The sequence below is a fragment of the Mustela lutreola genome, chromosome 10 (genome assembly GCF_030435805.1).
Source record: "Mustela lutreola isolate mMusLut2 chromosome 10, mMusLut2.pri, whole genome shotgun sequence".
NCBI classification, from domain to species: Eukaryota; Metazoa; Chordata; class Mammalia; order Carnivora; family Mustelidae; genus Mustela; species Mustela lutreola.
In genome coordinates this window covers 436,368-453,668 of record NC_081299.1, presented here as the reverse complement: position 1 = coordinate 453,668, position 17,301 = coordinate 436,368, and the positions used below count along the sequence as shown (strand labels likewise).

Genomic DNA, 17,301 nt, shown 5'->3' with positions numbered 1-17,301 from the left:
AGAGTGGGGTCACATCCCTCCTCCCTTCGGGAAGCAGCTGCCGCCGCACGATTACCTCCACCTAGAGGACACTGCCTGCTCTGTGAGTGGCATTTATTGAAGTTGGAAAAACCATCACCCGATTGATTACTCTCCCAGGGCCTCTGCCGGCTGACACGTGTGCACGTCTGCTGCGTGGTGGGTATGGTCCCCTCGGCTCCGAGGGCCTGAGCTCACAGTGAAGAGCCAGTAGAAGAGGCCAGGCCCCCAAGTGCTGGGTGATGACTGGCCTGTCGGCTGGGCTTCTAGTCCAGGCTCCCTCCGTGAGCCATCTCTTTCTGGCTCTCCTGAGCTCTGTAGGGCAGGGAGGAGGGAACATAGCCTCTTGCCGGTTGACGGGGAGGGAGAGGCTAGCCCTGGACCAGCAGAGCTGTGGGCTGTGCTGTGCAGACTCACAGGCAGCTGCCTGGGGGAGCACCTGACGGACGGCGTGGCCGCTGATTAGAGTGCAGAGAGGCGGGGCAGGCCTCCACTCAGGGCTTCAGCTCCTGGCTCTTGCTGCCAAGGACATGTGGGTCCCTGGCTAATAAGGAGATGAGTGATGGGGAGAGAGCCTGCGTTGCCAACGGCTGCCCAGGGGTTCTATCCCTGTCCTGGGGACGGCCAGCCCCTCGTGGAGGGGCCCAGCGGTACCTGGGTGCGGACACTGAGGTGGGCCAGGGATGGACAGGCACCTGCTGAATGTGTCTGCCGGCAAGCAGGATGAGGTCTCTGTGCCACAGGGCCTTGGGACTTGGCCCCATTTCCCGACTTGGCTCGCGGGCAGGGGCAGCTTCTCTGGGTCTCCCATGAATGCTGACCCTGCCCCTTACCTGCCCTGCCTTCTGCACCTCGCCATCTGGGTGAGGCCCGACTGGACACATGTATATCTCAGCTGAGGGTAAAGCAGAGATGCTCCTGGCAGAGCGAGGTGACAGGGGAGGAGTAGACTGCAGGGCCCGCGTCCTCTGCCGTGGCCTGTGCACCGCAGGCTTGAAGCATGGCCTGGGTGGGCCACGCTGGGCCCGGGGCTCCAATCAAGCTCAGTGAGCGGAGGACAGTGTTCTTCCCATTCCTGGGGCACCCACAGAACTCTGTGGGGGGACTGATGGGTGCTGGCTGCCCCCTCCCCCACCCCGGCCCCGGCCTGCTGGCCCTCAGGGCAGATCCAGCAGGGAATGCTTGGCATAAAGCTCCTGGGAGACACTGTAGACTCGCTCAATGAAGGGCAGGGCCTCGCCCAGCATCTCCACAGCCTGCTGTGGGGACCCCACGTTCATTGCCTCCAGGAAGACCTTGCGTGTGGGCAACGTACAGAAGGCCACAGACACAGCCCGGCGGATAATCCAGGGGTGGTAGGCCGCCAGCGAGGCGTTGTAGGAGTCGGTGCAGAGCACAGCCGTGCGGGCGTCCTCGGGGCTGGTGCGCAGGCCTTCCAGGAAGAGTTGTAGCCAGCGCAGGGCACGGTGCAGCCGAAGCACCGTCCGGCAGCCCGAGTCCGGGTGGCGGGAGCGCCGCGTCAGGTCCACCAGCTGGTTGCCTACCTCATAGGCCACCATGGCCTGCAGGCTGCTGTAGTGCTCCCGCTGGGGGCCACTGCGCAGACGCTCCATGACCTGCAGCTTCGCTGTGACATCCTTCGAGATGAAGGAGAAGATGGCACCCAGACTGTTCAGGAACCTGCTCAAGGGGAAGCAGGATTTCAGTCCAGGTGCAGGGGAGACCGCCCCCCACCCCGCCTCCTGGAGCACACGCGCCCCTGCAGGAGCTGCCGGCCAAGGGGTGAGTGAGAGCGGCTGACCAGCCCCAGGCAGGCGGGAGTCGGCTGTGCCCAGCACAACACACGGAGGGGGGGGTACGAGGCGGTGCCCCTCCAAGCACCTGACTAGACCCCTCCATCCGGCGAGGTAGTGATCCAGCAGCACCTCCTCCTTCTCGTTGAGACACTGCTTGAAACTGACCAAGACGACCCTCAGGTTGAAGTCCGACTCCAAGCCATCCATTTCTCACTATGCGCCGGAACACGTGGGAGGTCAGGCTGCTGGGTTGTCTCCCTACAAGTCAGCTTACTCCTTGGGTCACTGTCTTGGGGGGGGAGGCGAGAGCAGTCAGAAAACAACTGCTGGGATCCAGCTGCCCCCCACTAAAAGCCCACATTGGGCCCCGTGCCCTTCTCCCCAGAAGCCTACTTCCCTCTGCCTGGGCCACAAGATCGGACACAAAGACCAATGCTGCCCTGGGCCTGGAACACGTGCCCCACAGACCTTAGCACGGCCCCTGCTTGTCACTCAGCCTTGTCAAACCACTCTGCTACATCTTATCAATGGCAAACATCTTCACTCACGTTTTTTGGCTCGTTTATTGTTCGTTTCTCTCACCAGAGTCAAACACCAGAGCCACGTCTCTGCCTGGAGCCAAGCATCCTTCCAGGGTGGGTAGCCCATGAGACAAACAGCCAGCCTTGCCTGTCAGGGCGACATTCTTGGAGAAAGTCGGGAAAGTCCAACACGGTACGTAAAAACAAAGTAAGTACTATGGAAGGCAGAGGGCCGGGAAGGGTGGCCAGGTGGGCTGGGCGCTTCCTGGCTTTTCTGCTGCATCCTGGGCCAGAGCAGAGGCTCCAAGGTCAGCATGGCCTGACAGACACGGATCGTTTCCCTCCTGCTGGAGCGGTTCAGGTGCCACACAGAAGGGCAGCTGGGCCAAAGGTCTGAAGACAGCCACAAGGCCCTCCCTCAGCCCCAAGGAACCTTCCGGAAGTGCCTGAGGCCAGAGTCCCACCCTGGATTCTGCTCACATTCATATACTCACTCCATAGACATGCAAGTGCCCACACACTGAATGGGTGCCACTGGGTAACCCAGCCTCTGTCCTCTTGGGCACCCAGGGCTGGCACTGGGGTGGGCTCTGACAGTCCCTGGGGACTCAGCTGCAACTCGCCACCCAGGATGCCAGGGGCATCTGATGGGGCCTAGTGGCTGCTGAGGCCCTGGAGGCTCCTGGCATTGGGCGGAGCCCCCAGAGGTGAGCTCATCCTGTCTTCAGGTGTGGGGGACAGTGGTGCCTGGCCTCAGGAAGACCGGGAGCTCCAGAGACTTCCGGCACGCCCCTCCCCTCTCTCAGGGCCTGTCTTCCGTCCCTGAGGCCTTCAGGGCTACCTTCCTGGACACCAGACATCCTGTGCGCCTGGCCTTCCTGTCTAGAACCTGAGCCAGCAGCGCAGAGGAGCTGCTGGGAGCTTTTCAGAACTTGCAAACAACAGGAAGGACACGGGCTGTGCAGCCCGGGCCAGGCAGCCTGCCAACTCTGGGGAGGTGATGCAGGGCACCACCAAGGCTCCCCCAGGGTCAGCCCACAACCCCAAGGTCAAGTCTCGGCAGGAGGGCTGCCTGAGCGCCGCACCTCTGTGGCTGACAGCAGGCTGAAGGCCCTCGGGAGAAGAGGGCACCCACCCCAGCCCCACACCCCCCAGGCCCAGCGGGTAGGACTGAGGCCCTCCAGGAAGCCCTGCAAGTCCTGCTCGGGAAGGGAGCTCCGGGTGGCGCCGGGCTCGGACCCCGCACTCGGGTAGAGCCTAGTCCTGGGCAGGTCCCGCTCCAGCCGAGGCCCAGGGATTAAGCAAGGGCCCGGGACCCGGGCGGCGTGGAAGCCAGGCCTTCGGTCGCCCCCTCCCCCGCCTGGCCCCTTGGCGACGCCCAGGCCCACCTGGCGAGTTCGGTTGAGCTCTGCTCCCCGCCCGGGGCCCGAGCCTGTGGCCCTCCGGCTCACCTGCGCCGCCGCCGCCGCCCCCCGCCGCGGCTGCCGCTGGACCCGCGGCCCCGCCCCCGGCCGCCTCCCTGGCGCCCGGGATTGGTTACCGGCTGCCCAATCCGGAGGCTCGACGCGTGGGCAGGCGTTTCCGGCGGGCGCACCGGAAGCTGGCGCCGTTGGGGCTGCGCCTGCGCGATACGTCGCCGCGGGTCGGGGTTCGGCGCGCCGGAGTCCCGGTTCTGGGTGTCGTGCGGCCGCGGTGGTTCTGCCGGCTCGGTGCGGGCAGAGGCTGCGGGCGTGGGAGCGCGTCCCGCAGCATGCCCGAGATCAGGGTCACTCCCTTGGGTGAGTGAGGCGCGCTCGGCCGGCCTCGCGGGCGCGGGGGGGCGGTGGTCCGGGGACGAGCTCGGGGGCTCCGAGGCCTGGCCGGGGTCGCCGGCCCGCGGCTGCCGTCCGCGGAGGTCTCGGGCCGGCTCCGCCTCCCGAGGGTCGGCCGCTGCTGTGCCGCTGCGTCCCCCGCTCTTCTCGCCGTGAGAGGAGGGTGGGTCCGCCCTCCGGACGCCGACCCCGAGGGCCCCGGCCTGCGTCCTCGCCGCGCCGGCCTCTGTGCACGTGCCCTGGTGCCTGTCGTGGCCCTCGCTGCCCCCTGCATCGGTCTCGCACCCGCTACCTGCGGCTTCCCGTTCGCCCAGTCCAGCCGTCCACGCGCCTCAGCCTTGGCTCACCGGGCTCTGCGGCGGTTTGGTTTGGTTTTGCTTCTAAGGAAGGTTTGCGTTCTGTAGACGGTATAAAAGCCCAAAGAGTGCAGAGCACCGAGTGGGGAAGGTCGCCGAGAGCCCGGGCCCCAGGAACAAGGGGGGTATCAGGTCGCGTTCTGGAGGCCAGCCCTCTAGCGCTCTCTGGGCACTCTTCCTGCGCTGTGCTCTGGGCTGCCCTGGACCCTGCCTCCCACACGGGGCCATGCGTGGGGAGCGTGTGCCTGTGCAGATGCTCCGCACAGCTCTGCATGCGTCCTCACGCTGAGTTCGCCATCATGCAGCACCCCCGGCGCCGCGTGGGGACACTGAGCTGTTGAACATCCTTGCTCCCGGGGTCCGGTGCGGGACAGATCCCTCCCTCAACAGCCTCTCATAGCTTTTGGCACGGGTGCCCCTCTGGCTGCTGTGACCCCACACTCCCCTGCCTCCTCGGATCGTGCCCCTTCACGATTTGGCCCTCTCACCACCCACTCTCTTCCAGCAGGTCTTTCTGCTGCTTCTCTTACCCCAGTCTGCACCTGGGTGTGCTCCCAAGGCCACAGCACGGTCAAAGCAGAACTCCTCTTTTGTCTTCCTCTGCCAGCTTCTGCCTCCTGACTCGCTGGTCATGTGGGCCAGGTGCAGAGAGGCCTGGGCCACTCCTGCCCCACGGGCTTTGCACGGCCGCCCCTCCCATCTCCTGGCTGTCCCTCTCCACCCTGCTCCGAAGTCATTTTAAGGAGGACTTCCCCCTGGTGTGGATCTGGGAGTTTCTGTGTCCCCTCCCCTGCCTTAATCTTCTCCAGGGCCTAAACTCTACCTGATGGACTCAGTGTGTGTCTTATCCACATGGTCATTGTCTCCTTTCCCCCAAACACAAACTTCGCAGACGTGAAGTCATCTTTGTCTTCTTCTGAGTCCTGTCTCTTTGTGTGTGCTCTAGACTCTGTTCCCCCACATCTGCAGCCCTGTTGGGGCCACTCTCCTTGCTCCCTGGGGTGGTTGTGATTCTTGTTGGGAGTAGAGGTCAGTGCGTAAGAACCGAGCTCTGGAGTCTGGAAAACCATTCCTGGCCCCATGCTTAGGATCCATGTGTCCATGGGGTGATCCCATGACTTCTGTGCCTTCACATCCTCTGTAAAGAGGGGCAGTCCTCCCTTTACCCCATCACAAATGTCTGGAGGGCCTCTGCGCTGGGTGCAGCTCGAGGGCTAGAGGTGCAGCAGGGAGCAGACAGCTGAGACCCTGACGTTGTTCTGCTGGGGCAGGAGCAGGCTTATGAGAGAGCTCCAGGCCTTTGGCTAGGTGGCCTGAAGCATGCAGACGAAGCTCTTGGCTGGGGTCACCTACTGTTTACGGGTCACTGAAGCTTCTCAAGGACCAGTCTGGGTCCTGCTCTGGGCCACCTTGATGTGCATGGCGCTAACAGAAGGCGCTGACTCTGGCTGGCAGATGGAAGATTGTAGGATCAAGATGGAAAACGGGTCGTTTGCTATAATCAGGCCCTGCAAGGTTGTGGCCTGCTGGGGCTGGAACAGATGGGTAGGGCTTGAAGTCAGGAACGTGGGTAGGACTCAGGTTAAGTTCTGGGCTCTGGGTGCCCTGCGGGGATGTGGTAGTGAGCCATCTGCATTGTGGCCACTGTAACTGGTCATTGCTGGACAGCTCGGGCCAGGTCTCCCCATGGCTAGGCTAAAGCCACACAGGTGTCCCTCTGCAGGGGCACCACCTGGAGATGCTTGATGCCTTCTGGGAGTAGGTCCTGGGGAGAGGGCTCCATAGCCCACGTGTGCCCCCAGTGGAGTTTCCAAGAGGGACAGTGATGCCCTGTGGGGTGCCGGCTTGGCCCTGTTAAGTGCCAGGACCACAGTCCAGCAGCACCTGCTACACAGCCCCGGCCTTTGAAGGTTCCTGTCAGCCACAGCAGGTGGGCTGCCCCCTCAAGAAGTGGGGGTCTTGTTCCATCTGACCTGGGTGGTGGTGGCAGGGCCTGAGGCTGGCAGTGTGGTGGGGGAGGGCATGTGCTGTGGAGCTCCCTTGGCAGCCTTGGCACTTGGCCCCGACCTGCATGTTTCACCGGCCTGAGTGTAGAGACGGGGGTGCTGCTACTCGCCTCACACGTCATCAGCACAGCAGCCGTGGGGCTTTCCTAGACCACCGAGGGTTCTGCAGGGTCAGGGACCCAGAGTTCCCAGTGGGCTTGTGAGGCAGGCGGCTGGACCTTGTTCTCAGGGCGGGGCCGTTGCTTGCAGCGGCGGGGAGAGGGCTGTGGCGTGGCAGCCGGTCTCATCCTGCTTTTCAGGGGCCGGCCAGGATGTGGGCCGGAGCTGCATCCTGGTCTCCATCGCAGGCAAGAACGTCATGCTGGACTGCGGGATGCACATGGGCTTCAGTGACGACGTGAGTCCTGAGCGGAGGCGGCCTGGAGGCACCTCATTCAGCGGCTCCTCAGTGCTGCTCTCAGCAGGGCCCCAGGCTTCAGAGCCTCGGAGTACGGGCTCTGGGAAAGTGGGCAGTGGCGAGAGGCAGGTGGGCCTGGGGTCACTGCGTTCCCTGGCAGGCTCCCCACCATCACCTGACAGATGGAGTACCCCGTGTGGGAGGCTTGGTTTGTGCCAGAGCAGGGTCTCGGGCTCCCGTGGAGTTATGGGGCAGCCCAGTGGTCCCCAGGCAGGCCTTCTGGCTGGGTGATGGATTCTGGCAGTTTGTTCCCTCCGTGTGGTCTTGGAGGCTGTGAGCAGTCAGTGGCCATGCTCATTCCCCACTCCTGGGAGCCACTCTCCGGAGTGCTGGCAGATCCAGGGCAACTGTGTTCTGACCCTTTCTCTTGGCTTGCCAGAGGCGCTTCCCTGACTTCTCCTACATCACCCGCAATGGCCGGCTGACCGACTTCCTGGACTGTGTGATCATCAGGTGGGCACCAGTCGGCTGTTAGTGTTGTGTGGGTTTGCATCTGGCCCCACCTTGAGGACTTGGGAGCCCAGGAGAGCCACTCAGGGTCTGGGAAGGCTGCAGGCTGTGGGGTGTCCCAGGCCCAGGTTCTGCTCTAGGTTGTCTGTGTGGCAAGCCCCTGGAGCTGCCCTTTCCTGACTCTGGATGGTTTGCCTGAGACCTAAGTGTCCTCGGTTGCTCCTTTGTGGGCTTTGGTCGGCATGGTGGAGCAAGGGGGCACACTGTGCCGTGTGTGCCTACTGGCTCTGCCCCGAGTGTCACGGATGAGAGCCCTGAGCCCCAGCTGCCCCAGGACAATGGGGCTGAGCTTGGGCAACTGGCTCACGGCAGGGAGGCCATCCCCACCCTGGTCTGCTCCATTTGTGGACACGCAGCACTCCCGTCCCTCTGCCCCGGTGCCTTCTTGCTGTGGTTCCCATGCCATGGGGTCTTCCTGCCCATCCGCCAGAGATGCTGACTGTCCGATGCTCTGTCCCCTTCTTAGCTTCTTGTCACTACTCTATAGAACATGTGTCTGTCTGACGTGAGCATTATCTCGTCAATGCCCACTGATTTATTGGACATTTAGATTCCAAGTTCCAGGACGGTAGTAGTTTTTGTCACTCTGGGGTACTGAGGTGGGCATCTGATGCGCACGAGGGAGTCAGTGTACAAATGAATGACTGGGTGGAAGGACCCCGAGGCTCTGCTGGTGTGGAGGCCGGTGGAGGGGGCAGGCTTGGTTGGGGAGCAGCGGCCCTGGGCTGACCTGTGTTGCCTCCGCAGTCATTTCCACCTGGACCACTGTGGGGCCCTCCCCTACTTCAGCGAGATGGTGGGCTATGACGGGCCCATCTACATGACCCACCCCACCCAGGCCATCTGCCCCATCCTGCTGGAGGACTACCGCAAGATCGCCGTGGACAAGAAGGGCGAGGCCAACTTCTTCACGTCGCAGATGATCAAAGACTGTATGAAGAAGGTGGTAGCTGTCCACCTCCACCAGACGGTCCAGGTCAGGGGCCTCGCAGACCCCGTCTCAGCCTGTGTCGGGTGCTGTCCACCAGGAGGCAGCAGGGGGCAAGCGCATGCGGTGGGTCCCGGCCCAGATTCGGGTACACAAGGCAGCGTGCCAAGCGCCCATCCAGCTTGTGGGACCCCCGCTGCTCTCCCGGCTCTGTGCCTGGCTGCGCCCGAGAGGGGGCGCTGGCTGGGGCGGTGGCGGGCAGAGACTGGACACTGAGTGGACAAGCCCTGAAGGGCAGCCGGTACTGGCCTGTGGGTTAGGGTTCTGCCTCAGTAACTGTTGTGTGCGGGTCAGCAAGGAAGTGAAGGGGTTTCAGCAGGCAAACGCGCTCACATGGGGTGACACGTGTCACAGAGATCGTGCGCTTGTCTCTTTCTCCTTGGAGTCAGTAGGTTTTGCTTGTTCGTAGGCATCTGTGTATTTTCAGGTATTTCTGCTTGGACTTAGTGTCAGCATGACGTGTGTTTATTTTTAATAGCACTTTCCACCTCCAAGTCTGTTCTCGCCAGCCTCACCTTCCCCGTCTGGACTATTGCCACAGTGTGTCTTTTTCCGTGGTTTTACTTTCAGCTTGACTGCATGGTCTGTGTGTGTGTGTTTTTAAAGATTTTATTTATTTATTTGACAGAGATCACAAGCAGGCAGAGAGGCAGGCAGAGAGGGGGAAGCAGGCTCCCCGCTGAGCAGAGAGCCCGATGCGGGGCTCCATCCCAGGACCCTGGGATCATGACCTGAGCCGAAGGCAGAGGCTTTAACCCACTGAGCCACCCAGGTGCCCCAGAGGCAGATGTTTAACCAACGGAGTCACCCAGGCACCCCTCTGTTTCTCCCTTTTATTTGGCTAGTAATTTTATACTTTTGTAATTCTCATAGTGGTAGAGTTTACAAAATGCATCCACGACAACAAAAATCTAAGGTATTTGGAGGTTTTGCCTGTAGATAATGCAAAGGTCTTAGAACATTTTTTTTTTTTAAAGATTTTATTTATTGAGCGCCTGGGTGGCTCAGTGGTTAAGCCGCTGCCTTCGGCACGGGTCATGATCTCAGGGTCCTGGGATCGAGTCCCGCATCGGGCTCTCTGCTCAGCGGGGAGCCTGCTTCCTCCTCTCTCTCTCTCTCTCTGCCTGCCTCTCTGCCTACTTGTGATCTCTGTCTGTCAAATATATAAATAAATATAAATATTTAAAAAATAATAATAATTTCTAGTTTTCTGGTCAACATTCTTAATTTTATCTTTCATCTTCCTAAATATGTTAATCATAGCCCTTAAACTCTGAGTCTGAAAACTCTGGGAGTCCTGAGTCTGCTTCTCTAGACGGTCGTTTCTCTTTTCTGTGGCGTCATCTCCTCCCTTGTGTCCTGTTCCTGTTGGTTGAGAACTGGACCCAGTGAGAGCAGGACATGATGAAGGCTTGGAGCCGTGTTCTCCCCTTCCGCCCTCCCCGGTGTCCGCCCCCTTGGTCCCTCTGCCACCCTTGTCAACTGACCACCTGCCCAGCCTACCCTGAAGACCTGACTGAGTCCTCTCCTCTGTAGGTGGATGACGAGCTTGAAATCAAGGCCTACTATGCAGGCCACGTGCTGGGGGCAGCCATGTTCCAGATCAAAGTGGGCTCAGAGTCGGTGGTCTACACGGTCAGTGGAAGCCCGTGGGGGACAGGGGCTACCGCTTGGCTGGGGAGGAGGGGCACCCGTTTCACTGCCACACTCTTTGCCAGGGCGATTATAATATGACCCCGGACCGGCATTTGGGGTGAGTAAGCTGGTGTGTTTGTTCCGTCCTGCGGGGACCCTCAGGAGTACAGTGAGGCTTGTGGATGTGCTGGGGGCTTGGGCAGTCCGTGTGTTGGTTTCTGCCACATGTCCTCTGTGCCCGGCAGAGTCTCTTCCTCCTGTCTCCCCCAGAGCGGTGCTTGCCCGTGGGTCCAGGGAAGCCGTGGCTGGGGTCCATTGTGTCGCTCCTAGCCACGTTGGGTTGTCCACCTCCGGCCACGCCCACCTCCGGCCACGTCCACCTCTGTTGCAGCGCTGCCTGGATTGACAAGTGCCGTCCCAACCTGCTCATCACAGAATCGACCTACGCCACGACCATCCGGGACTCCAAACGCTGCCGGGAGCGAGACTTTCTGAAGAAAGTCCACGAAGCTGTGGAACGTGGCGGGAAGGTAGCTGGTGCAGGCAGGGGCCGGGCAGGTCTCTGGGCCGTGTGCCCACCCTGACCATGCTGCACAGTCCTCAGGCCACGGCTGGCCTGTCAGGAGATGAGTGCCATGCGTTCTGGGCGTGCGGGGAGGGAGACTTGCTCAGCATTAAGAAAAACTTCTCTGAAGACTAGTGGGGTGTTTATTCACCTGTCACCTCAGACCCCAGACCGGGACTGGCCAGGACTCTCTGGCGAGTATGGGGGCCTTGCCTGTAGTTCACAAAGGGCCTCTGGCTCTCAGGGGTGCCTGGCTATGAGCTCTCGGTGGACGCAGCCTCTGACCATCTGGGCTCCCAGTGAGGCCGGTCTGTAGAGCAGCTGCTCCTTGAGAAGGCAGCCATGGGGCACGGCTGCCTGCCGACTATGGTCAGATGTGGGCTTAACTTGGGTGGGCAGCGCTGCCAGGGACTCCTGCCTGAGCCCGCCTCGCCCTCCCCCTGCAGGTGCTGATCCCTGTGTTTGCCCTGGGCCGCGCTCAGGAGCTGTGCATCCTGCTGGAGACCTTCTGGTAGGTGCGGCCAGACTGGGTTCTGGGAACCCTGGCCTAAGTGGGCATCTGTGGGATGCCTGTGTCCAGCCTGGGAGGGTCCTCAGTCTGGCTCTAGGCAGAACACAGCCTATATCCCTGGCAGCTATCAGGTCGGGGTGTCTGATACCTGTGGGGGTGCCTGCCCAAGCCAGGAGGCCTGTGTTGTGCTTTCCCACACTGGGCACCCCCACTGAACCATGTGCTCTGGGTCCCCTCCATCAGAACCAGCGTTTTATAGAAGGAAGTGGGCCGAGGTGGGGCATCAGGGACTTGTTCTTCGCCAGACACGACCCAGGCTGCAGGTGTGAAGGGTGATGTGGACTGGTCCTTCCCTGGCAGCGTCCTCCACGTGGCCCCGCACTGTCCGCAGGGAGCGCATGAACCTGAAGGCGCCCATTTACTTCTCGACGGGCCTGACGGAGAAGGCCAACCACTACTACAAGCTCTTCATAACCTGGACCAACCAGAAGATCCGGAAGACTTTTGTCCAGAGGAACATGTTTGAATTTAAGCACATCAAAGCCTTCGACCGAGCATTTGCTGACAACCCGGGTCCGATGGTGAGGCCCTGGCCAGGAGGGGCTGGGGATGTCTAGCTGGTGCCTGTTGTAGCTGAGTCATGTTTGCCCCGGGCTGGGGCGTGTGCTGACTGTCCACACACACGGCACCTCCTCCGGGTCTGGGACAGGGGAGGGGACTTTGCCTGCAGCTCTCCCTCAGGAAGTGGGGTGCGCTGTGCTGGGGGAAAGAGGTGGGGGTCAGAAGGTAGGGCCTGTGGCAGGTACAGGGCCAGAAGGCTCAGGGCAGAGGAGCTGGGCCCATGGCCGGTGCTGGTTCTTTGACAGGCGGGCTACTGCCCTACCCATCCCCCCGTCCCCCAGGTGGTGTTCGCCACACCAGGCATGCTGCACGCTGGCCAGTCATTGCAGATCTTCCGGAAGTGGGCAGGGAATGAGAAGAACATGGTAAGAGGTCCACCTCCCAGGAGGGCCGGCCGGTGAGGTTGGGCAGAGAGGTGCGGGAACAGGGGTTTGTGTTTGGCTTGGGGACACTTGGTTGTCAGGACAGGGCTCAGTAACCTGGGGGGCCTGGTGTCTCACGCGGCGGCTCAGACTCTTGCTTTGGGTCGGCCTGTTGCAGCAGGCAGTGATGCGTCCTGAGCTGATGTGGTGCTCAGGCCTGGGTGGGCTTGTGCTGAGACCCCTGAGCACCCCCAGGTGCAGTGGGGTCTGGGATAGGGAGCTACTGGCAAAGGAAAGGGGCCGTTAAGGGTACAGGTTCAGATGGGCAGGGTGGAAGCCTGAGGCAGGACTTGGCTGCCCTCCCCACAGGTCATCATGCCTGGCTACTGTGTGCAAGGCACCGTGGGCCATAAGATCCTCAGCGGGCAGCGCAAGCTGGAGATGGAGGGGCGGCAGGTGGTGAGTCCCCACTTCCCCGGCAGCTCCACAGACCCCTCCGGGGTTGGCGGGGAGCCGCTGGTGCTCATTGCTTATGCTAATGGCCTGTGTATCCGGGACGCCACAGCTGGAGGTCAAGATGCAGGTGGAGTACATGTCCTTCAGCGCCCACGCGGATGCCAAGGGCATCATGCAGCTGGTGGGCCAGGCAGAGCCCGAGAGCGTGCTGCTGGTGCACGGGGAGGCCAAGAAGATGGAGTTCCTGAAGCAGAAGATCGAGCAGGAACTCCGTAGGCAGCCTGAGCCCAGGCACGGGGCGGGGAGGGGGGGCTTGGGACGATACGGGGGACGGGGGCAGGGTCCACCCCCAGGGTTGGAACAGGCAGGGCCGGACGGCCTGGACTGAGGCTCTCTGCTGCTCCCCCTCTTGCCCAGGGGTCAGCTGCTACATGCCGGCCAACGGGGAGACGGTGACGCTGCCCACAAGCCCCAGCATCCCCGTGGGCGTCTCGCTGGGGCTGCTGAAGCGGGAGATGGCACAGGGTACGCAAGGCAGGGCGCACCGGGTTGGGGCTGGGCCGAGGCACGGCGGGCGGCCGGCTCCTATCCCTGCCCTTTCTCCGCAGGGCTGCTTCCTGACGCCAAAAAGCCCCGGCTCCTGCATGGCACCCTGATCATGAAGGACAGCGTGAGTGGCCTGTGCTGGGGAGGGGCTGAGGGGTGCCCCCGTCCCCCCTGACCTGCTCTTGCCTCGCAGAACTTCCGGCTCGTGTCCTCGGAGCAGGCCCTCAAGGAGCTGGGCCTGGCTGAGCACCAGCTGCGCTTCACCTGCCGCGTGCACCTGCACGACCCTCGGAAGGAGCAGGAGACAGCCCTGCGGGTCTACAGCCACCTGAAGAGGTAGGCACCCCACTCCTTGTGGCTCGGGTTGGGAAGAAGCAGGGCACGAGCTGGGGGTCTCACTGTGCTTCCCGGCAGCGTCCTCAAGGACCACTGCGTGCAGCACCTTCCCGATGGGTCCGTGACTGTGGAGTCCATCCTCATCCAGGCTGCTGCCCACTCAGAGGACCCAGGCACCAAGGTGCTGCTGGTGTCCTGGACCTACCAGGTGAGGGCTGCGCCCCAGGGAGCCCCATTTCCAGTCCCAGGTGTGTTCAGGGAGGATGTGCTGACGGTCTCCTCTTGCATCTGGCTCTAGGATGAAGAGCTGGGCAGTTACCTCACATCACTGCTCAAGAAGGGCCTCCCCCAGGCCTCCAGCTGAGGTCAGCGGGTCACCAAAGGGACCTAGGCTTTCGTTCTAGGGCTGTGTCTGTGCCTCAGCTCTTCCCTTTGTCCCTGGACACGGAGCCCCCAGCTGCTCGCGGCTTTTGTCTGTGAGGACAAGACCACAGTGTCCTGTGCCTGCCCAACTGACCACACTTGGCTGAAGAAAGAAAACAGGCCTGGGGACTTGATTTCTATTCTTTATTTCTATTCCTGAGCCCCCAGCGGGTGGAGGGACACTCCTGAGGTGTTCATTTCCAGTAAAAACGGAACCAGCGGCTGCGTGGCTGTGCCCTTCTTGATGTGCAAACCTTTTGCCTGCAGTTCACCCATAGCAGCCCAGGGTGCCCAGGAAGGTGGGGGTGCCAGAGGCCCATGTGGCATGCAGAGCGGGGCAAGGGCCGGCGGGAGGGCTGTGTGTCCTGGCCGTCCTGACTTCAGCCGCAAAATCTGCGGGTTATCTGTGGCTTCCGTGCAGCAAGCCCTGCAGGGCACAGGAGGTTTTCTGCAGAGGCTGGGCCTGGCCTTAAGTCCACAGCTTCATCTGGGCTGCAAAGCTCCTGCCTTTCAAGCCTCTCCCTCCTCCCTGAGGAAACTTGCTTTTCCTCTACTGGAAACTTGGTCCTATGGCCCGGGTCAGGGCTCCAGGGGAAGGAGGAACCTTACTCCAGGCCTCTTGCTTTTGGGCTTCCGGTCTCCAGGTGGGGATTCTTTGGCCAACCTGGGGCTTCCTCACTTTCCTGCTGAACAGAGGCTGGATTCCCACCTGCCAACAGGACGGATGAGGGCTGCAGCTGTGCTGTCACCGAGAGCCCCGCCCCCACCAAGCCTTCAGCCTCAGGAGGGGGTCAGTCAGGGGGACGCATGCAGGCACCTTACCAAGGCTCCTGTATAGCACGGACTTGAGGAATAAGCCATGGGCTGGGGCCACACGTGCCTGGTGCCTGCCCAGGGGGTCCCGGCTTTCCAGGATTACCTTCACCTGAGCAGGCATCAAAGTCCCCAGCCCCACAGCCACCAACACAGCTGTCATTCTCCGCACCTGCAACCCAAAGCCAAGACTGCCACAGGCGCCCAGCCCCTCAGGCCACCCCTGCCCCCAGGAGGCCCAGGACAGAGCCCACCTGCTTGTACAGGAAGGACTGGGCCTCAAACTCCAGGTTCCAGAACTGCAACCTAGAAATACAGGCAGCCCAAGTCCACACTGTGGCCCCAGACAAGGAGGTGGCCGGGGGAGGGATCCAGGGGAGATGGGCTCCCACCCTCTTCTACCCCCGGGGCTTCCACTGACCACCCCACCCTCAAGGGAAGCTGTTGAGAGGGACAGTGTGAGTGGGAGGGGCAGCACTGGGGGCCTTGGCAGTGGGGACAGGGCCCTCAGGTGGAGGCGCTGCTGAGGCGCTGGGGTCCTGGGGCAGGCTGGGGCATCAGAGGGGCCAGCTCATCTAGCCCCGGGCTAGGTGCTCTTCAGCTGACTATACGCAAGTTCCTCCTCCCTTCAGTCTTGGCTCACACTGGGAAGGTTCTGGAAGTCAGTAGCTGACAACTGGACAGAGCCCCAGGGACAGTGCTGGGGGCAGTGGAAACAACCCCCTGCCAGGTAGGGCTGGAACCACTGGCCTGGTGCTGCTGCTTCAGCAAAGCCTTTTCATAGCTGCCAAGATCCATCTACTAGACAATGAACGCTGAGCTGGGCAGGGCAGGGCAGGGAGCCCTTGGAGAAAGCATTTTCTGTTCTCTGCCCCCGTGCACCCCGCCCCCATGGACGTGGCAGGAACCCACCCTGGGGGGGAGAGCACAGCTGCTCATTCATGGTGGTTGGGGCCGTGCCACTCAGCGGACTAGGATCCCTCCATGAAGACTAGCAGGGGTTCCCCAGCCCCCACCGTGTCCTGCCTCTCTACCACCCTTGCCAGGGGAAGTGCTCAACCCAGCTCCCTCAGCCTCTGACCAGTGTGCGGGGTGTCCTTCCTTACCTGTTCTCCTGGGGGAGGATGAAGGGGCTGCCTGGGTCAGGGGCCACGGAGGCCCGACGCAGCGTGCGCACTGAGCTCGTGGCGGGGCTGCCCGCTGACTGGAAGGCACTGAAGTCATGCGTCCCCAGGAGGTGCTGGGTGGCCTCCTGCATGGCGTCCACATCCAAGCAGCTGCAGGGAGCCAGGGGGGGACTGGTCGGGAGGGAGTAGCCAGCAGGCGGGTCTGACGCCCCCTCCCACCCCCTCCCATCCACACTCACTCTGCCTGCAGTGCCCAGCACCGGTTCCGCTCAAACACGGACAGGTGGTCATGCCGGTGGCAGCCGGTGACCAGACGGTACAGGTAGGTCCGGGATGTGGCCGCATGGCGGGCATGGAAGTCCCCGGGTACTCGGAAAGCTTGCAGTACCCTGTGGGAGCAAGATCACGTACACCAGGAGGATCCTGCCACCCACCCAAGTGACCCCTTGGTATTTCTATCACTCCCAGAGAGTCCTTCCTGACTTCAGGCCTCCACCCACCGTGGACCAGTCTGGAGACCGCAGATGGGTGCTCACCGTATGGCCGGGTGCCTCAGGTGGGCGTTGAGAGCCTCTGCCAGGACCTCTGGGGAGAAGGGGGGTTGGCCTGAGCGGCGCTGGACGTCCAGGTGAGCCGCGTTGCACAGGGCGTGGACCCCGGCATCCGTGCGGCTGGAGATAGTGAACTTGACCGGCACCACCGAATTCAGCCGCTTTGCAGCCTCCTGCGGGGACGGAGCAGCCTGGGGCGGGGTGGGCAGCGCTGGGGGCTCCCATCTGCCTCTCCCTCAAGTCCCCCTCTTTCCACTCCCGGCGGCCGGCCGGCAGAGCTCACCTCCAGGTAGTTCTGGACCCCGACGGCGCGCTGGGAGCCCCTGACGGCCGCGACCCCGCTGCGGGCGGAGGCGGGCCCAGGTCAGCGGCCGGAGTTCGGGCCGTGCCCCGCCCTCTGAGGCCCTCTCCAAGTCCGTTCCCTCCCCGGGGCGTCCCGCCGGGTGACCGGAGCGGCGGGTCCTAAATTAGCCCCCCCCCCCCCCCCCGCCAACCACCACGTCGGGGCCGCGGGCACGGAGGGGAGGCCCGGAAGACGTACTTAAATTCCGTGCCCAAGTACTGGAAGTACACGAGGTAGCGCGCCGTCCCCGAGCCTGCTGCAGCGCCCATGGCGGGGGTCCGCGGAGCGCGGCCACACTCAGCAGGCCCAGGCTCCGCGGGGTCGCACGTGCGCCCTGCGCTCACGCGTGCGCGCGAGGGCAAGCAGTGTGGCCACGCCCGCGCCCGCGCCTGCGCCTTTGCGCTGGTCCGTCTAGGCGGTCCGGCCCTCAGCCGCCCTCTGGCCTCTAGGGGTGGGAGCGGGGGCGGGGCCGAACTAAGGGAGTGGGTGCAAAGTGCAGAGTCGCGGAAGAGCGCGTGGGCCGGATTCTGACCGCGGCGCCCAGGAGGG

General features: G+C 62.6%; 3 protein-coding genes across 7 annotated transcripts; 1 reads left to right on the top strand and 2 right to left on the bottom strand.

Moving 5' to 3' along the window:
* Positions 1-78: 78 nt before the first annotated feature.
* On the bottom strand, positions 79-3,841 carry CPTP (ceramide-1-phosphate transfer protein). Of its 3 annotated transcripts, none has more exons than XM_059136260.1 (3): positions 3,724-3,841; positions 1,900-2,103; positions 79-1,698 (listed from the first exon to the last, which is right to left on the bottom strand). In XM_059136260.1, the coding sequence occupies exons 2-3, from the start codon at positions 2,019-2,021 to the stop codon at positions 1,176-1,178; spliced, it is 645 nt and encodes a 214-aa protein (XP_058992243.1). In that variant the 5' UTR covers positions 2,022-2,103; positions 3,724-3,841; the 3' UTR covers positions 79-1,175. The 3 variants fall into 3 exon arrangements, with proteins under 3 accessions (XP_058992243.1, XP_058992244.1, XP_058992245.1); XM_059136261.1 differs by having other exon boundaries at positions 1,900-2,099; positions 3,724-3,837; XM_059136262.1 differs by having other exon boundaries at positions 3,787-3,807.
* A 104-nt stretch (positions 3,842-3,945) lies between these two features.
* On the top strand, positions 3,946-14,141 carry INTS11 (integrator complex subunit 11). Of its 2 annotated transcripts, none has more exons than XM_059136254.1 (17): positions 3,946-4,113; positions 6,808-6,905; positions 7,345-7,418; positions 8,223-8,451; positions 10,000-10,098; positions 10,182-10,216; positions 10,490-10,628; positions 11,110-11,174; positions 11,566-11,755; positions 12,077-12,160; positions 12,527-12,616; positions 12,723-12,885; positions 13,031-13,138; positions 13,222-13,283; positions 13,380-13,495; positions 13,574-13,703; positions 13,794-14,141. In XM_059136254.1, exons 1-17 carry the CDS (start codon positions 4,086-4,088, stop codon positions 13,857-13,859), a joined length of 1,776 nt encoding a protein of 591 aa, XP_058992237.1. In that variant the 5' UTR covers positions 3,946-4,085; the 3' UTR covers positions 13,860-14,141. The 2 variants fall into 2 exon arrangements, with proteins under 2 accessions (XP_058992237.1, XP_058992235.1); XM_059136252.1 differs by having other exon boundaries at positions 13,353-13,495.
* On the bottom strand, positions 14,049-17,150 carry PUSL1 (pseudouridine synthase like 1). Of its 2 annotated transcripts, none has more exons than XM_059136257.1 (9): positions 16,951-17,150; positions 16,693-16,750; positions 16,395-16,600; positions 16,098-16,247; positions 15,838-16,008; positions 14,986-15,037; positions 14,741-14,903; positions 14,528-14,627; positions 14,049-14,345 (listed from the first exon to the last, which is right to left on the bottom strand). In XM_059136257.1, the coding sequence occupies exons 1-9, from the start codon at positions 17,019-17,021 to the stop codon at positions 14,069-14,071; spliced, it is 1,248 nt and encodes a 415-aa protein (XP_058992240.1). In that variant the 5' UTR covers positions 17,022-17,150; the 3' UTR covers positions 14,049-14,068. The 2 variants fall into 2 exon arrangements, with proteins under 2 accessions (XP_058992240.1, XP_058992242.1); XM_059136259.1 differs by having other exon boundaries at positions 16,395-16,582; positions 16,951-17,149.
* Between the last annotated feature and the right edge of the window lie 151 nt (positions 17,151-17,301).